Here is a 19320-nt window from a genome sequence, read left to right as displayed (position 1 = left end):
TAAATTATTTCTAAGGTTCTGTTCAGATTTAAAATTCTACGGTTCTGTTAAACATCCTAAGTCGCCTAAGGGACAAGAGCAAGAGAAACCAGAGTTCTCAATAATGTTCAAAAAGAAGCAACTCTTTTTCGTGGCCAGGAGGTGACCAGCACACATTCTCTTCACTAGGAAAACAGGTTCTAGAAGGTTTAAAATCTTAAGACTGGCAGCAAGATGAGGATAAATGGGTCTTCAGATGATTACAGAGATTACCATAAGCTACCCTATTAAAGAGAGAGGAGACCAGAACTATGGAAATATTTAAAAGTAAATCCTAGAATGGTTTCATATTCAGAAGCTGCTTTTTTAGAGCAAATCTTGACTATTTTTCCCATCATGCTTAATTGAAAAATTACTTCATGAAAGTTCCTCATACAAATAAAAGAACGAGATGTGAGGTCAGTTCACTTATAGGTGTACTCTATGGCTCTGGGTCAGAAATAGAAAAAGAGTCAAAAAAGGGTTGAAAATAGGACTACAAATGTCAGCTCTGGGATCAGAAAACTTGGGTCTGAGTTTTGTCTTTACCGCTCAAAAGCTGCTGACATTTGGAAATGTACTTCCTGTCAACGAGCCCAGATTCTTTATGTGCAAAATAGGGATAATTGTATCTACTTCAGTGAGTTTTTACTTAAAGTGAGAGAATGTATATAAATATGCTCCAAAAACAATGAAGAACGATGCACATGACTGATAATTGAAAAGAAGTTAAACAGGACACATGGGAACTGAATCTGTAACCCTGTTTTCAGTTGAGCTGAATTCTAACCAACCTTGGATAGAAAAATTGTATTATGACAAAAAACAATGTACAAAAAAGGAAAACAAACAATAAACAGATAGCAAGTTTATGTTTTAAAAAATGAATCTCAGAAAGATACTCACATTCTGCCAAACTTCCCATAAAAGGTATCCCTAGTCCATCTTTGGAGTAACTGAGGAATTGAAGAGAAGAGTATTAGTGTAAATTACAAATGTGAAAAGATTATTCGTAATCAAAGCAGGCATAATTTTGGTGAACTAATTAGGATTAATTAGACATAATGATGAACACAGTTTTAGTGGTTTGGAGTTACCTGGAAAAATGAATGTAATTAGCTAAAGCCGAAGCAGCTTGTAACAGCAATGCAGTTGTCAGGACCTTTAAAATCATGTGCATGGGTCCTCCTTTCTTAATAGCCTGCCACAATGACTGAGCATAAATGCAGGCAATCACAAAGTACACAAGGACTAGGAGGAAGAAGAACTCATGTAGCCCTGTGGAGAGAAGAAAGGAGCTTGCTTCAGTCAAACAAAGCCACTCACAGTGCAGGGCTGCTTTCAAATCTTCCTGCCAATATATTTCTAAAACTTTTTTCACTGGAGTCATAGCATTCACTTTTGTAAGGAAAAAAAAAAGGGAAATTATTGAAACTTAAAACAACTTTTTTACTGTGGGATAAAGATTTAAACATAAGAAGGCAGATTAAACTAAAAGCAGGTAAAGTCAATTATATAAAAAAGCATAGCGGCCGGGGGATAAGCCCGAAGACTAACTGTAAGATCACAGTTTTGTTAGGAAACCGTAAAAACAAGGATTTCAGCATTGTGAGACATACTTTTTACCCCCAAAGTGGATTACTTCCATATGAAAGTTAGGACCAGATTCAGTCAACAACACTTTAATATACCCTGACAATGGCTCTCAAAGTGTGATCCCTGGGCCAGCAGCAGCAGTAGGGTACTTGTTAGAAATGCACATGCTTGGGCCTCATCCCAGATCTGCTGTATCAGAAATTGTGGGAGAGGGGACCAGCAAGCTGTGTTTTAATAAGCCCATCAGGTGATTCTGATGCAGAAACACAACTGTGAAATGTACCATTACCTTACATTTTCAGTTGGAGAGAGTTTCAAAATACCTGTTATGACCAGAGCCCCCTTCTGAAGTCAACTGTCTTCAGCTCTTGTCAAAAAGGAAATCCTATGGAGACCAGAAGCCTCCAGTCTACAGTTGACTTAAAACTGTTTAACACCTGACCAGATGGCCAGCAATCCAAAGACGAGCCACTGGTGAGACAAGCCACTGGCCACCAGTCTAATTTGGTTCTCCAAGGTAAGTTAGGCTAATCATATTCTCTCAGGAAATCAAATCACAAAACATGAAAAGAATCAGGCAATAGACACTGGAGTTGAAAGGAGCTAATGTTGGGACAGACCAAAGAAGTCGAATGAGGTCACAGTGAAAGAAATATTTTGAGTAAGCAGAAATTTCCAAAGAGCAAAGGGAGCTGCTTGGTAACGACAAGAACCAAGTAAGTGAACAGACTTTATATTAAAAACGGTGCCAGTCATTAAGCAGGCTCTAGTTCCTACTAGCAGCTTGCCAGTACAGTCTTTATGCAGCCACAAGAGAAATACCCCTTTTTCTGCAGTACCTGGAATCTTTGAGCTGTATTATTTTTCAGAAAATTTGGAAAAAATTTATCATAAACCAGAGGGATAGCTAGTCTATAATACTATGATTTTATATCATATTGTGTCTAAACAACACTGGCGCTTAGTGACGGTGGCTGTGAGCAGAGCTGCCTCTCCTGAGCCTGGGGACAAACAGTCTAAACCGCAATCACCTCTATCGATCACGAAGACCGACTCTGCTTTAGCTTCCCCTTTGAGGTAAACTCCAATCAACAGGCAGAGAAAGGAGTATTCTTTTTGAAAAAGCAATCCAGAAGATGCAAATAGTAGGAAAAACAGTCAATAAACGTTCGATCTCAATCATGTTTTTGGCATGGTCAGGAGGAAAAAAAAAAAAAAAAGGTAAGTATTTCAGCCACTGGGTGTCTCTCCTGCTCTACATATATAAACGTCGCTAGTTCATTCCTCTCCTCCAGGTGAAAAAGCATGTTTAGACTTCAGGAAGAGAAGATCAAATAACTGAAGAGGCATAATTTCTTTTTAAACTCCTTACATAGAAAAGTATTCCAGCTTTAGAAATAATGGAACAATAAGCCCAGAATTGTTATAGTGATGGAACAAGACAGAAAATACGCTAAACATATTATCACTGGGTCAGTAAAATTCTTTATGCTAGTCTACCTTTCGAATCTTCGTTATTTTTCCTCCTTAGTATGAAGACTTAATTATGGCATTCTTTCATTCTATTTATTTATAATGCTTTACAGAATACCCATTACAAGATAAAGTTTCAGACTCCATTAGGTTACAAATCTACCATGAAAAGAAAATCCTCAGACTATGTACTGAGTAAACAGAATAATAATACCGGAGGAGGATACTTTTGAAAGCATGTCAGTAGCAAAAAAATGTTTTAGGATTATTCAAGATTAAATGTACCTTCCAGAAAAGCTAACATTGTAACTAGTAAATTATTTCATTCAGGTAATATATTAAATAACTTGAACTAGCTCAGGACACCTGTGCCCTGTACTTTGCTCATTCAGTTTTGCATAAATTATTCTTACCTTGACCCTGTCCACAAGACAGTCTAAAGATAAAATGCTGACTCTGCACTCACTGTTCTTTTAAATAAAGTTGCTCTCGAAAAAAAAAAGTGTTTTTTTTTCTCCTCAGTGATCAATTTTTATTCTGCCACCATCCATCACAAGAAAGCAGTCTGTATCTGTTCACCGTGAGATTAGATTCTAATCCTAAAACAGGCACTAACTCTCACCTAGATACGGAAGAAGAAAAGTGCCATCAAATGAGTATGCAGCAGGCGGCAAACACATGCGTTATGAGAAAATGTGTGGGTTTTAAGGCAAGCTGCACGGCAAGAAGCGCTGGCCAAATTCAGCAGGAAGAAAACTTACAGCACAGCTTCGAAAAACTCAGCTCCGGCTGAAGGACGGGAGATGAGAGGAAAGAGGGTAAGACAAGGGGAGAGTCACCGGCCATGGCCGCGGCACTGGCCCACTCCCGCCTGCCCGCTCCGCTTGCAGCCTCAGAGCCCCGGTGTCCACACCACCCTGAAGTGTTTCAAGACGGATCTGGATCAGTCTCAACTGATCACAGAAATTCCAACACTCCTGCCAGTAAGAGGGAAGCCTAACCCTTTACTCTGACACGTCGGTCTACCCTCTTTGACACCTTCACTTACATTTCTCTTAGGATGCTGTAGAGCAAAGGCATGTGACCCCGTTCTGCCCAGGGAAGTGCGACGAGGGAGCCTCTGAGGAAGGTGTCCTTGCTCTCAAAAGACATACTGAATTTTGCCGTTATCTAGATGCGATGCCCACACAGTGAACCGCAGTTAACTCTGAACACGAGGGAGCTAGCCTACGGACAACGCGGACAGTCAGAAGACAGGAGGATACAGACACGCTGACTAAACCACCATGAGGAAGCCTCAATTCTTGTTATGTAAGATAATTAATTTCTGCCTGATAATTCATTCATTGTCTGTACCACCTGCATTCGAGTTTTCTGTTACTTTAAACCCAAAGCATGCCAACATGTTACCAGAGCTCGTATCTGGAATCTTGAAAAAACAGTGAGATGGCAGACGTAACAGAGAATAATATTATAATATTATTGCGATGAAAACCAGTCTACTTCAGATGATAATGCTTTAACTCTCAGGAGTCTAAGTACATCTGTTCGTCTCTAACAAGAACACAAATACAGTGCTGATTTTTTAACAAAAATTCTAATTTTTTTAAGAAGCAGTTTTACTTTATTCTACCTTAAAGCATAATATTCCTATGTAGTGTTTTGTCAAGTGGCATCATACTTGCCTTAATGGTTTTTTTTTTTTTTTAACCTAGACCAATCTGTGAAATAGGAGCTTAACCGAAGTTTGATAGACACAAAACACATAATTGGTTTGAAAGAAAACAAATGATAAAATCTAACCAGAATAATGCGTAGCATTGATTGCAGCTATCCGCACCAGGTTATGTAATTCAAACCCCTCAGACATACAGCTTAGTAGTCAATTCTCAGTAAAAACCATAGCAAATCAATTTTCCCTACTCAGGAAAGAAAGACAAATGAGAAGAAGTTTCTAAGATGAACTAACTGGGGATTACTCCCTGGAAATAAATTCCATACCTTGAGGCTTCCTATACTGTAGGAAGAATCCCTCTCAAGACTGTACTGTAAAACCAATACAATACCAAAACAATGTGGAATATGGACTTTTAGATCACTGGTTCTGTACATTAGAGTCAACATGAAGCTCTGACAAACTATAGTTGCCTGGCTTCCACTCCAAAAGCCAATCTATTGGAGTCTCAGAGGGTGGACATTTACATATTTTCTAAAGCTCTCCAGATGCACAGTGATGGGTTGAGAACCACTGATTTAGACTTCGATGTAAACCATCACATCTCATGGCAATGTGGAATTAATCATATTTTAAGGCTCCTAGGCATTTTAATCAATAAAATGATGTGATCCCTAGGAATGAAGCCAGCCATATAACAAATCTGAATACTTCTGAGTATTTCTGGCATTTGTTAATAATCAATCCCCACAGATTAGCCTTGCACAGAATCCCATGCTTAATGAAAATACATACTATAGTGACATTTTGCCTGTTGTTTAAATGTAACTTTATCCATTCTAGTATAAGACAGATTTTAGACACAAGTATAAGCATCAAATCAAAATCAGTCATAGGAGAAGGTAGGTCAGAAGGAGTCAGGACTAAGAGCTGAATCGGAATAGTTTGTATGAACACTAAAGACAAAGCTAGCCATAATTCAGGATGCTGGGAAAAACAATGGAAGATGTAGGCAGGGTTCAGGGTGAGCCAGGGCAAGTATGACTGATGTTCAGTGGCACAGGCCACAAACGTGATCATTCTATGGCCTATAGTCAATGTTCAGAAGTCTAATTAGGAATGAGGAAAGACACCAAAAATGGGAGTCTGGGTAAGGAAGCCAAAAAAAAAAAGCATATCAGGATGTAGCAGAGTCTCATGGATCCACACAATAAATAAAACCACCTCTTGAACTGAAGCCATATTGCTGGAAGGGCAGGAGGGGAAAGGGCTATTAGATTTGAACTCCGCTTCAGTCTGTAGGGTTTGCACATTCAGGGACCAGAGCAGAGCATTACTTCTGAGCCTTTACCAGTCCTAAATATTAGTGTCATAGGAAATAGTGAAGACTTATGGTTAAAAGGGACCATACAAGCAATTTAATCCAACTGTCCATCCAATGCTATCAGTAGACCTGGATTTCATCAATGCGTTTCCCAATACAGAAAATGTTATAAAGATAAAAGAAACAGTAGGACTAAATTAACTTCCAATAATGATCCATACTGCTCCAAAGCACTATTAAGTAAAATTTAACTTTTAAGTTCATCTTCATTCAAAAACAACTTGAGTGGCTTACCCTTATGTCATTTCCTTCACAGAAAGAACTTTTTAACTATTTAAAAATGTTTGGCACTCTGTCACTATGTAAACATTGTTTTTAGACTAAAAGATAGTTTAAAAAATTCATCTTTCCACATGTTAAGTTACTGGTGACCTACTGCCCATAACACATGCTCCTCGAGTTACATTTCTAGCTGTGACAATTTACACTTTGAACTAAACAACCGGTTTAATCTAATGTAGCCTCAATTCCTGTTCTTCCTACACCCACTCACCATGATGGTCAATGAGATTTAATGGGATTGAAATTTTTCTCTAAGCAGACTGATTCTTCCAAATGGGTAATGAACTCAGTAAGAAGTAAACTCCTAATCCTTCTCTGATAGACAGTCTACAGATCTTAGTCTTCATTCTGACACGCTAATTTACAAGTCTGCTGGAATACTTCATAGCATGTCTATCATTAATCGCAAGAAGTCATTCATTTCTGTTTGGGCTAGGAATCTTAACTTCCATAGAGCAATACACAACCAAAAATTAAAAAAAAATTTTTTTTTAACCTTTTAAGTTTCTTTTTGAGAGACAGAGAGAGACAGAGCATGAATGGGGAAGAAGCAGAGAGAGGGAGACACAGAATCCGAAGCAGGCTCCAGGCTCTGAGCTGTCAGCACAGAGCCCGACACGGGGCTCGAACCCACAAACCGTGAGATCATGACTTAAGCCGAAGTCGGACATTTAACTGACTGAGCCACCCAGGCGCCCCATGACCTAAAATTTTGATGGCATATTTTATATGCCCATGTTTTATGGGCATATAAATTCTGATTTTGGAAAACATTATAAACTTTGATCACTCTTAAAATGGTTGCAAGCTCCTATGAAGATAATCCCTAATCTGTTTAAACAAGTTGGGAAAAGTAGGTCAGTTTCTATCTCACTTAAAAATTGGTTTTCCAATTTAGATTGCTCAATTTATTAACACTTTTCTGTTTATAAAAATAATGCTATGTTATCATAAGAACAAAAAAGGTTTAGAATGTATAGAGAAGACTAAAAATCAGCCATAATACTACCACCCAAAATATAGAAACGTTCTGTTAATATTTCTGTACTTCTCTCTGCTTCATTCTGTGCATTTTGTAACATACTTGAAATTGTAAAATATAAAATTTAGTGTTCTGCTTCCTTAAGTTAATAGTATAGCTATTAAAATGCTATTAAAGGATTCATTTACCATCTGCCTACTACTACACACTTAAGTTGCTTTTAAGTTTTAATATTCTAAAAACACAACATGAAGATATTTGTGCATCAATCTTTTTCTATACTTAGAACATACATTTGAGTATATATTCTTACCAGATTCTCCAGCACTAAAATGATCAAATGGATTCCCTTCGGCATCTGGGTTTAGTAACATCATTTCAAATGGGATATCTTCTGCCAGAGAATTCTCATTGTCATCTTTGCACGTATACTTGTCTGCATAAAACACGTGCCACGTTTGTGGATATGGAATCTGGGACACAGTCAGATTATGTTCAGTCTGATTCATGGCCACTTTAAAGAGAAAGAAAATAGTACTTTCAAAGCAAAGTTCGCAAATGTATTCGTTGTTTTAGTCATATAATCAATTCGCAGTTTTGTTTAGTTCTTATTACCTTGAAAATCAAACCCCTGGTGTAGTTTTGGAATAAGGTCTGTAAATCATAAGGTAGATAAAAATAATGTATCTTAACCAAAGGAGTCATTATAAAAGTCCTGTGAAGCATCACAAATGAGTAGAATGGTTTCAATGAAATTCTGAATTTGAATTTTAAGTATGTCAAGATTTTCATGTGGATTAGCAACACTAAAAATATTTTCTTTTTTATTGTGGTAAAACATGCCTAACACATGACCGTTTTAACCATTTTGAAGTGTACAGTTCTGTGGCATTAAGTACATTCACAAAGCTGTGTAACCGCTGCAGAGACATTTTTGAAAATTATATTTGTGTTAAATTTAAAATGGAGCATTCAACTCAGGGAATCACTGTATCTAAAAACTATGACCGACATATACCTTCAAACGATTTTCCAAAATCGTTTTCTCATTGATTATTCATTAAAAAGATACTCAAAGTGGAAAAATAGAAATGATGGGAACGTAAGAGTTGTTATACTGGGCCCGGTCTCTATCGTGGGGGAACGGGGAGGTTCATGAAAGTTGGCATCACACAGATCTGTGTTTGAATCCTGGCTTCCAATACTTACCTGCCATGTAAACTTGGGCAAGATGTACAAGCAATGACATTTACTCTCTTCATCTGTAAAATGGAGATAATACTTGGAGCAAGGAGCGGAAGAAAGCACTGAGGTATAGGAGTCACGTAGGATGGTACCTGTCATACAGTAGGTGCTGAATAAAGGATAATTCTCCTTTTCCTTTCTTTAAAACAGGTAGTTATACCAATAAATGGTTCTCAATGCAGGGTAATCCTGCTCCCCTCCAGGGCATTTGAAAATGTGCAGGGACAGTTTTGTTGTCACAATAGTGGACAAGGTCCTTGGAGGGAGGCTGTGCCAAACCGCATGTAATCCAAGGTAAAATGTCATACAATAAAGACCTGTTCCACCGAAAACGTCAATAGCACCCCTTCTGAGAAACACTTAATGGTGTCTAATATGCATTCCAAATCTGAAACTATGATTCTGACTTACGAGGTACTCTCACGTAGGAGGGTTATGTCTCAAACACACTGTAGAATAAAAAAAGTAGCCGAGTTGGTGCTATTACTTAATAACCTCATGACTCAGCAAATAAATTGCTTAACCTCTCGAAATGTGCTTCTTCAGTAGTAAAATTAAGGTACCTGACCTGTCTGGCTCACAGTGCTTGTCAGGAGCAAATGAGACAGTATATAAAAATCCTACCGAAAGAGTCTGATTCTATACAAAGTATTCTTAAAATATAAGATAGTGATGGGTCCAATCTCCAACTCTAGATTGCCCCCACAGCAGGCCAGCTAGTCCTGATCTTTTTCTCAATTGAAGAAAAAATACTTTTTAATAAATAAAAGACACTTGTTGAGATAAACTTGATGATCTGCATGTGGAAGAGATTTTAGAGGATATTACGAACTTATTCCTTTTCTTAGGCATCATAATGGTAATGCTAACGGAAGAATTTCCTCACTCTTATAAGATACATGCTGGGGCAAACTGCTCATGACATCCACAGCTTATTTTCTTATGCTGTGATTTAAAACAAAAATCACACACGTACGAATAAGAAGCAAATGTAACAAAATATTAACAATTATTGAATCTAAGCCAGGATATACAGATGCTAGTTGTACTACACTTTCAACATATCTATATGAATGGAAATGTTCCTAACAAAATGTTTAAAAAATACTACTTATGGATGGTCTTTAAAATGAGATACAGATTTATCTAGTCAGGATTCAAATTTTGAGGACTTAAAACTTTACAATTGGGAATTTCATTAACAGCAGTTGAAGCGGACATGCTGATTTTATTAATAATGCCACAGCATTGTTTTTGGGGGGCTATCTTAAATTGGCTGGCATTTATACTGCGTTTTTTTTTTTCTTACTTATTTATTTATTTTTACTGTATAGCTTCTTGAAATGCGTAGCAAAGACTCTAGTTTCTGATAAATATTTGAAGACCTTTAACAAGAATTCAATATATGATCACCAGTGGCTCAGAAATTAGGCATGTGAAATGTGCAGCTCACAATGACATAATTTGGACCTCATAATATAACGGTTCTGCTACTTTGCTATTTCATCACTTGTGATTTTTTTCTTAGATAAGATGACATAAAAAATAAAAATTAACTATTATATTTTTCACCAATATACTCTTTAATGTTTCATTTTCAATTGTGCAGATTTACATCAAATAAAAACAAAAGTGTGCTTCAAAAAGTGATACTGGCCTTCAGTTTTTGTCTTGTGGCCTTTTTTAGCAGGCCTGGGAAACAAACCTCTTTACAAAACTGTATGTTCATTGTTTTTGAGACAAAAGACTACCACACAGCATGCATGTGCTATGCTGATGTAATTAGTATCTCAAATATTAACAAAACTTGAATTGCAGACAATAACGTTAAATGGCTAGTTGCCGAATCAGGTTATTAAAGAAAATGAATACTGTTAACAAAAATACACAAAATAATAAAACGCTAATATCTTTAAATGATTTATAAAACACATCAATTGTACAAAGGGAAATCTTATGCATCTGATGTAAAAAGATAATACTGAAAATGTTTTATATGCAAAATATTTAGCTCTTGTAATATGACAGCAAATTACCCCAAACCTCCTTGTTAAATGTTTTTTACATACAGTTGTAATTTTCAGTGCTTTTAAATGTCTCCTTTGCTTGCTTTAAAAACCTACAAAATAGTTTTTACCATTGTTTTAAAATTTGATGTTTTATAGCATTACTGAAAGAGGAAAAAGGAAGACAGAAAAATAATTTCTCAAACATTAATTTGGGGGAATATATATACTCACAAGCAACATCTGACACTACAGGATTTTTCAAATCTGCTAGTCTTTTCATAGTTCACAGTCACAAGGTTTTTCATAGGAGTTAGAAACAGTTAAGGAACACATTACCAAGTAGGTAAAAGGCTATTCAATCCTCAAAGTCTCATTAATGGCCAGGAAATGAGAATATTTCTACAAGAAATTACTTAAAAATATGTGGTACTACTACACTGTCATGCATTTAAGGATATGTTTTGTGTTTCAATGCACCAAAGCCTCTAAATAATAACATACTATAAATATGACCACTAATATGTAAAAGGTAGAGAATATAGATTTTCTTAAGACTTGGCTTTTGGTATTGGGAAAAGATAAGATTTGTAAAAAGCGATATATATATATCTATAGATGTATCTATAGGTATATATCTATAGATAGATAGATATAGATATATCTATATATATTACCAGTACTTAATTTATTTCAGGTCCCCAAATTTAACAAAACAATCATCATTCCCCCACAAATTCTTATTACCTGAGATCTTCCATTCCAATAATACCCTTGCACTCAACAGAAGAACAGAGAAGAAGGAAAAATAGTCTAAGAAACATCTGCTAGAGATTTTACATAAGTTATAGCCCTATATAGATTCAACTACATCCTGAAGAGTTATATTTAGAATTACATCAGGTTAGGACTTTTGGGAACCTTAGCAAAAACTAACCCAACTTTCCTGATGTACAGATAGGTAAAGTGAGGCTCAAAGAAAACAAGCCATGGTTCTCAGTTTAGCAGCCTTTCCATCACACCGTACTGTCTCCTTGTACCCATAAGTTCAGGGACTGAAGGTATATGACTGATATAAAAATTATGTTTTTGCAAGTGCATACAGGGTATGGTATAATATTAACAAGGTAATATAAAGAAACAAATCAATTCCTAGAAGTCAAAGCTTTAAATGGCCTCATAAGTTTTTACTGGAGAGAGAAAAAGACTTTGAGGTACCAAATACAAAGCAATCAGCCTACCAACCAGAAAAAAACCCTCAATATCTCCAACAAATGGTGTTGGGAAACCTGGACAGCTACATACAAAGGAATGAAACTGGACCACTTTCTTACACCAGACACAAAAATAAAAGTCAAAATGGATTAAAGACCTAAATGTGGGTCCTGAAGACCTGAAACCATAAAAATTTTTGAGAACACAGGTAGTAATTTTTCTGACACTGGCCGAAGCAACATTTTTCTAGATATGTCTTCTGAGGCAAGGGAAATAAAAGAAAAAATAAACTATTGGGACTACATCAAAGTAAGAAGCTTCTGCACAGCAAAAGAAACAATCCACAAAACAAAAAGACAACCTAGTAAATAGAAGATATTTGCAAATGACGTATCTGATGGAAGATTAGTATCCAAAATACATAAACAACTTAAAATACATAATACAACTCAATACCAAAAAACCACAATCCAATTTAGAAATAGGCAGAAGACACAAATAAATATTTCTCCAAGGAAGACATCCAGATGGCCAACAGACACATGAAAAGATGCTCAACATCACTCATCATCAGGGGAATACAAATCAAAACCACAATGAGATATCATCTCACACCTCCCTGAATGGTTTAAAAAAAATGTAAGAAATAGCAAGTGTTGGCGAGGATGTGGAGAAAAAGGAACCCTCATGCACTGTTGTTGGAAAGGGAAACTCGTGTAGTCACTATATGCAGAATGGAGATTCCTCAAAAAATTAAAAACAGAACTGCCATATGATACAGTAATTGCACTACTGGGTATTTACTCAAAGAATATGAAAACATTACTTTGAAAAGATATACACACCCCTACGTTTACTGCAGCATTATTTACAATAGCCAAATTATGGAAGCAGCCCAACTGTCCATTGATAGATGAATGGATGAGGAAGATGCGGTATAGACATACAGTGAAATAATACTCAACCATGAAAAAAATAAAATCTTGCCATTTGCAACAATATGGATGGATCTAGAGAGTTACTGCTAAGTGAAATAAGTCAGTCAGGAGAAAGATAAATACCATCTGATTTTTCTCATATGTGGAATTTAAGAAACAAAACAAACTAACAAAGAAAAAGAGACAAAAAAAGAAAAAAAGACTCTTATCTACAGAGAACAAACAGGGGAGGAAAGTGGGGGGACGGGTGAAATAGGTAAAAGGGATTAAGAGAACATTTATTATGATCAGCACTGAGTAGTGTATAGAATTGTTGATTCACTACATTATACACCTGAAACTAATATAACACTATGTTAACTACACTGAATTAAAATAAAAACAAAAAAGGGGGGGCCTGGGGGCCTCAGTCGGTTAAGCATCTGACCCTTAATACTGGCTCAGGTCATGATCTCACAGTGGTGAGATCAAGCCCCATGTCAGCGTGGAGCCTGTTTGGGATTCTCTCTCTCCCTCTTTGTCCCTTTCTCATGCACCCTCTCTCTCAAAAATAAATAAATGTTAAAAAAAATTTTTTTTAAGTCTATTTATTTTGAGAGACAGAGCATGACTGGGGAGGAGCAAAGAGAGGGAAACACAGAATCTGAAGCAGGCTCCAGGCTCTGAGCTGTCAGGACAGAACCTGATGCAGGGCCCGAACCTACGAACTGTAAGATCATGATCTGAGCCGAAATCAGATACCCAAAAGACTGAGCCACCCAGATGCCCCTAAATAAATAAACTTTAAAACAAACCAAAAAACCAAAAACCAAAAGCCCTTCAAGCCCTAAGCTCTATGACGATTCATCCTACAAATACTTAGTAAAAGCTACAAAGACATATTATAAGTTTTCATTCTCCTAACACCATGTGACTAGCATCCATAGTACTTACCACAATTGCAATTTCGTATTTATTCACATTGATCAGATTCATTCCTGTGACCCCCCACTAGCCATAAAGACAAAGAGAGTGTATTTTAGTTCCTGATTTATCCTAAGTGCCTTGCCTAGTACATGAAGCATGAAAGTGCCCAGTGTATGCATGAGTGAATGGGTAGACCAGAAGAGCTTTGCTTCTCTCGCTGATTTTATAACAAATAAATAAAATGAAAAGCGGTAACTATAATATGTGCTGTGGAGGAAAACAAGCTATAAAAACTCACATGTTAACTTAGTGTAGGAAGGAGCCAAAAAGGGAAGGAAGAACAAGAGAGGAAAAGCCTATGCAAAGGCCCAGGGTAGCACTGAAATAGAACAAGCCCACAGATAAAATGAGGCAGGAGGGGACAATGCTGTGAGACAAAACTGGGGGGCAAACACTGGCCAGACTATGATGGCTTTGCTAATCAGGTTAAGGAGGCATGTCTTTGTCCTAAGAGCAGTAGAAAAAGAGAAGTATTTATGAGTGTGGTAAGAAGTGAATGTGACGTGATCCCTGTTCAGAAAGATCACTCTGGTTCCGGGGGGCACCAGCACGGCAGCAGTGGCCACATGGGAGACTACTGCAATAGGCAAGAAATTATGGCAGACTGGAATAACGTGGTGGAGGCAGAGATGAAGAAAAGTAGATGATTCAAGAGAGATTTAGAGGTCACTCACTGATAGACTGGAAGGAGATGGAGAGGTCAAAGATGGAGTGTTGGAAGACTCCTTGATTTCTAGCTTGCTTACTGGATAGATGGTGGTGTTGGTTCCTGAAACAGGGAACACTGGAAGAGGGTGAGGTCTAGATGGGCAAGAGGATGAATTGGTTTGGGACATTATAAGAAGTAGGAATGGAAGGCCAGAACTTTTTATACATATGTGGAACATTCAGATGACCAAATTGGTATAGAAAGGAAAAGATAACCGATAATGAGCATTTGCACAAATTTCCCAGGTTAGTTCTAAAATTCAAGGGAGAGGTAAATAAGTTTATATAACTGTCTCTTTGATATCTGAATCCAGTCATTTGAGACTTCTTCAACATACTGTTAATGTCATCTCAAATCTAAATAAGAGATCCCTACACGAGGTGGCAAGGACTGGGGTCTTCTACTCTTAATCCTACTGCAGCTAGCTACCTTATGAGGGACCTAAGAGAGCTGCTAAGACTAGGAAGGCTGAAAGTTTAGAAATGGCAATGTTTTACTTGACTAATCAAAAGAAGATTCAGAGACTCACTGATATGCAGAAGACAGTAGGGGAAACAGAGGGATAATTCTGTTTCCCTACAGAAGGGAGAGGGGAGAGGGATAATTCCTATTTCTTCTAATGGAAGTTTCACATTTCTCATGTCTTCTACAACCAATTAACTTCCAGCAGGTAACATGGGTAGCATGGTATATGCCCTTCGTTTATACAGAAATTAAAAAGAGTTGCACTAATTCTGGATAGTGCACCCTAATACGTGGGATAGTCCTGATGAGAATGGAAGGGCTCCAGGATACAGGCAACTAGGATAATAAAAGCAGAGCTTCTCTAGAGGCAAATCTAGAAGTTTACAAATGATGTGGTGCTTGTACATCCCAAGATGACATACTGTGTCACCACATGATTAGGTCCCATGTTCTAGTAACATGTTGCAAAACAGCATCACTTGGGCTAAATTATACAATTAACTGAGATAATACATGTTTAGTGCTTTGCTCAGTGCTAGCAGATAATAAGCATTCAACAAATGCTATCGTTCATTCCGTGCTGCCACTGGGTCAAAATATATTTGCCATACTGGTGTGAATTATGTGACTTGTAAGAAGTACAAATGAATGAAAGTATGCTTTTATAAATTAGCTAGATATTTTTCAAAAATTTTTAATGATAAAGGGAGGGAAAAGGCATTCTGCCCCTTGATCAAGGAAAAAGTCGGTTTCCTTAAACTTCAGCTTAAAATGTACTAGACAAAATGTCATCAAAGCATGATGTGTCATGAAACATCTTGGTATATAAACAACAGACTTCAACATTCAGGAGTCAAAAAACAGATCCAATGATCAAAAGAAAAAGGAGATACTCACTTGTCAACTGAGCTTTGGACAATTTTTCATTGCAACTATAACCATGACTGCTTTCCTGGAGCTTTAGCCATTCCTGGGCTTGGAACAGGTAGAGTTTAGCTTCTTTCCCAACAGCTCCTGCTATGTTGTTGATTCTGACACACAGAAGAGCATGGTCACCTTGACATTAAAACAAAAATTATCAACAAGTTTGGTCTTGTATGGAACTGAAATGACAAGACAATTCAACATCTGTATTTACCAAAACAGGAATTTAAAGAGCAGTTTTTCTTAAATCTCACTTAACTAGTAGATCACATGAGAATGAACAGCCCATTCAGAGGCAAGTCAAGAAACTATTCATATTAATTATCCAAACTTAACCTGTGGTGTCTCCATCTACTTCTGAGGAAAACTGATGACATTTCACTATATCTGGACATTCACTGTCACAGAATTTTTGCCTCATTTTTAGAACCACTCCACATGGCTTTAATCTTTGTTTATAAACCATCTACAGCAATTTCCCACCAAAGTTGCTCTTGTTCTCTAAAGTAACATGTATGCTAATATTTAGCTATACTTTTAATGTAAAAAATAAGCATAGCTAATAGCAAGAAAGTTTAAATAAATTAGTTTGGGGGTAAACATTTTAGACCATGTAAAAAATGTGACATCTGTGACTTTTACAAAAGAACTTTCAGAACAATAGATACTGTAAAGACACTACAGAATAAGCCTGGGTGCACACACTAACTACATTTAAGGCCCTAACAGAAATGGTAAAAAGTAGTTGCCTCTAGGTGAGAAGAAAAGCTGGAGACTTATTTCATTCTAAGATATATTCTTCTGTTGCTGTCATCACTTTATTATAATTTTACTCTAATTAAACATTTTAAATAAATTTAAATGTACAGTATGTATCAAAGAATGTCCAAGTCTCCTACATAAATTGATCACATTACAAATTATCAAAAATTTTATTTTATTTTTAATTTTTTTTGTTTATTTATTTTGAGGGAGGGAGACAGAGAGTGAGATCAAGGGAGGGCAGAGAGAGAGGGCAAGAGAGAATCCCAAGCAGGCTCTGCACTGTCAGCGCAGAGCCCAAAGCAAGGCTCGAACCCTCAAACTGTGAGATCATGACCTGAGCCAAAACCAAGAGTCAGACGCTTAACCGACTGAGCCACCCAGGTTCCCCCAAATTATCAATAATTTTAAGAGTGACTCAAAGGCTTACCATCTTAAATTGCACTGAGTTAGAGTTTATTATTTCAGTGTAATTTAGTAATATTATTCTACTGAATTCAAATTCACTGAAAATTGGTAATAAATACACACAATGAGAGTGTGTGTGTGAATATACTTGAACACTCAATTCCTCAATCTTCCTTAAAACACCTGGATTTCAAACGTATGTTTATGGAATATCATGATGATATTCATGAAATATCATCATGAAATATCCTGGTTGTCTAAGTCCTCTGCTAGTCTTGAGTGATAATCCAGGTTGCAGCTTCCATATAGCCCAGATTTTCCAGCACTGTCCAGGTTGTGCCATTTATTGTAATGTCTTTACTATCACTGTCAATATTCAAAGTACAGTTACAGCCAGTTGATTAAAAAAACTAAAAATGTGACCTAAAATATAATAACAAAACCATTTCTAGAGTTTCTTCTTCACTCAAGATCTGTGCCACACTGGATTTTGGAAAACTGGGTTGCTTTTCTTTTCTCAGTTGTTTTAAACACTTTGAGTATAAAAAAAAAAAAAAATTCAGGTTCCTCTTCCTTTACATCACCAATTCTGTACCTTCCCAATACTTTAAATTCCCCACACCAAAATAGCTTCTTGCTCCTATTATCTTCTAAGAATCCTCTCTAGGACCACAGTCTGACATTGCGTCTTTTCATGCTAAAAGCTACATTAATCAAGGATCCCAACCTCATCAAGGCAAATAATTATTTGCAATATAGTACTAGTCAAATAGAGTAGCAAGAGTACATACCAAGAAAATCACTTAAATTTCGAGAGTGCAAATAAAGCAAAAATTAGAATGAACTGCAAATTCATCCATTCAAGAATTATTGATTTTTGAGGGAGACCAGAAAGTACGAATCAAATGCACTTCTCATTTCAGAAGGTCCAGACAGGATACAAATTATGCAGCTCCCAGGACCCACTTACAAGCATTTCTGTCAAGTTAATTCCGGGCCTCCTGGTCCAGAGTCAATCTCCTACTTTAGGCGATTTGATCTAGCAATTGTGACCACCAGATTAGCAGGTGTTTTATTTGGTTTCCCACACCTCTCTGCTTCAAGGAGGTTAGAGCAAACTGATCTTAAAAACAAAAACTAAACCCAGTAAATCTAAGTTCTGGGGCTTCGATGAACGCCTAAGTACAGTGCCTCAGTGTCTACAACCAGTTTGAGTCAGGGGTGAGCAAACCCTGCTTCCTTGAGGGAAGGATCTCGAAAGATGCATTAGAGTCTCCGTACTTTCGTGCGTGTGGGGAGGGTTGGCGAAGCGGCGTTCCAAGCGCAGAACACAATCACTCCTGGGGGAGGGTGCAGACTAGGGAGTGGGGAGCAGCAACACCAGAGCTGGCATTCGAGCAGCCCAAGATTCCGGCAGCTGCGGTCGGGGGAGGGCTGCCAGCGACGCTGGGAGTCCGGGTGGGCTGGGAGAGGGGGGAGGTCCCCGCGTCGCCGCCGCCGGCTCCAGGCCTCCCGAAGCGAGGTGGGGAGGCGCGGCCCGCGAGATGGGCCCACGCGCCTGCATCCCGCTCCCCGCCCCCGCACCTACCGTAGAACTCGAAGTGGCCGATGCTCTGGCCCTGAGCGTCTCGGGCCGCGGCGCTGCTGAAGCTGCCCCGCAGGGTCTTACCCTGGCCGCCCGGCGGCCACCAGCAGCAGGTGAGGGCCACCGCCAGCAGCCGCAGGCCTCCCATCCCCCCCTCCCGCTCGGGACCCACGCCCCGGCCCCTAATAGCCTGCGGCCGCCTTCCCCACGTCGGCAGCCGGGGGTGGGGGAGGAGGGAGCAGGACCGGCGTCGCGGACCCGCCCCCGGGAGACTGACAGCCTATGTGGCAGGTCCCTCCACCACGAGCCAAGTACACCCACCAATCAGAGGCTGAAATGGGCGGGACGTGCGGAGGCGCGCGTCCCATCACTCCTCAGCCTGTTGGCTAGTTCCCGCCTTTTTTATGGAGACTCAGAAGGATGTTGCTTCAGGTTACGGAAAAAGTATCCCCCTCCGTCTCTGTGCGTGGTGCCACGGCGCATGCGTGGGATCGCCTCCGTGGCTCCCGAGGGCTTTCGGGGGAGTGGAGGGTGTGGAAATTGGAAAGAACTGAGAAGCGCGCGATGGTACCGTTTCTGGCGAAGAAAGGAAAGCCCCGGCAGAGCTCTAGGTGCCTATGCAACCTGCTGGACGTTTCCGCTTTAATGTCTCAAAGACACGTAACTGTACTCGTCCAAGTTTAACGC

General features: G+C 38.4%; 1 protein-coding gene across 3 annotated transcripts in view; it reads right to left on the bottom strand.

Moving 5' to 3' along the window:
* GPR180 (G protein-coupled receptor 180) overlaps positions 1 to 18847 on the bottom strand; it is a 49727-nt gene extending 30880 nt beyond the window's left edge. For all 3 annotated transcript variants that reach the window (XR_006199804.1, XR_006199797.1, XM_042929018.1), the window contains exons 1-5: positions 18637 to 18847; positions 15852 to 16010; positions 7724 to 7924; positions 1116 to 1296; positions 925 to 974 (exon numbers count right to left, since the gene is read on the bottom strand). Coding sequence is in view for 1 of the 3 variants with exons in the window: in XM_042929018.1 (XP_042784952.1) it covers positions 925 to 974; positions 1116 to 1296; positions 7724 to 7924; positions 15852 to 16010; positions 18637 to 18781 (736 nt within the window). In the remaining 2 variants the exon portion in view is untranslated. The remainder of the gene's footprint in view (positions 1 to 924; positions 975 to 1115; positions 1297 to 7723; positions 7925 to 15851; positions 16011 to 18636) is intronic.
* Positions 18848 to 19320: the final 473 nt, after the last annotated feature.

The sequence above is a fragment of the Panthera leo genome, chromosome A1, assembly GCF_018350215.1.
Source record: "Panthera leo isolate Ple1 chromosome A1, P.leo_Ple1_pat1.1, whole genome shotgun sequence".
Classification (NCBI taxonomy): domain Eukaryota; kingdom Metazoa; phylum Chordata; class Mammalia; order Carnivora; family Felidae; genus Panthera; species Panthera leo.
Note: the sequence above shows the minus strand (reverse complement) of the source record. Positions and strands in the feature narration are given on the sequence as shown.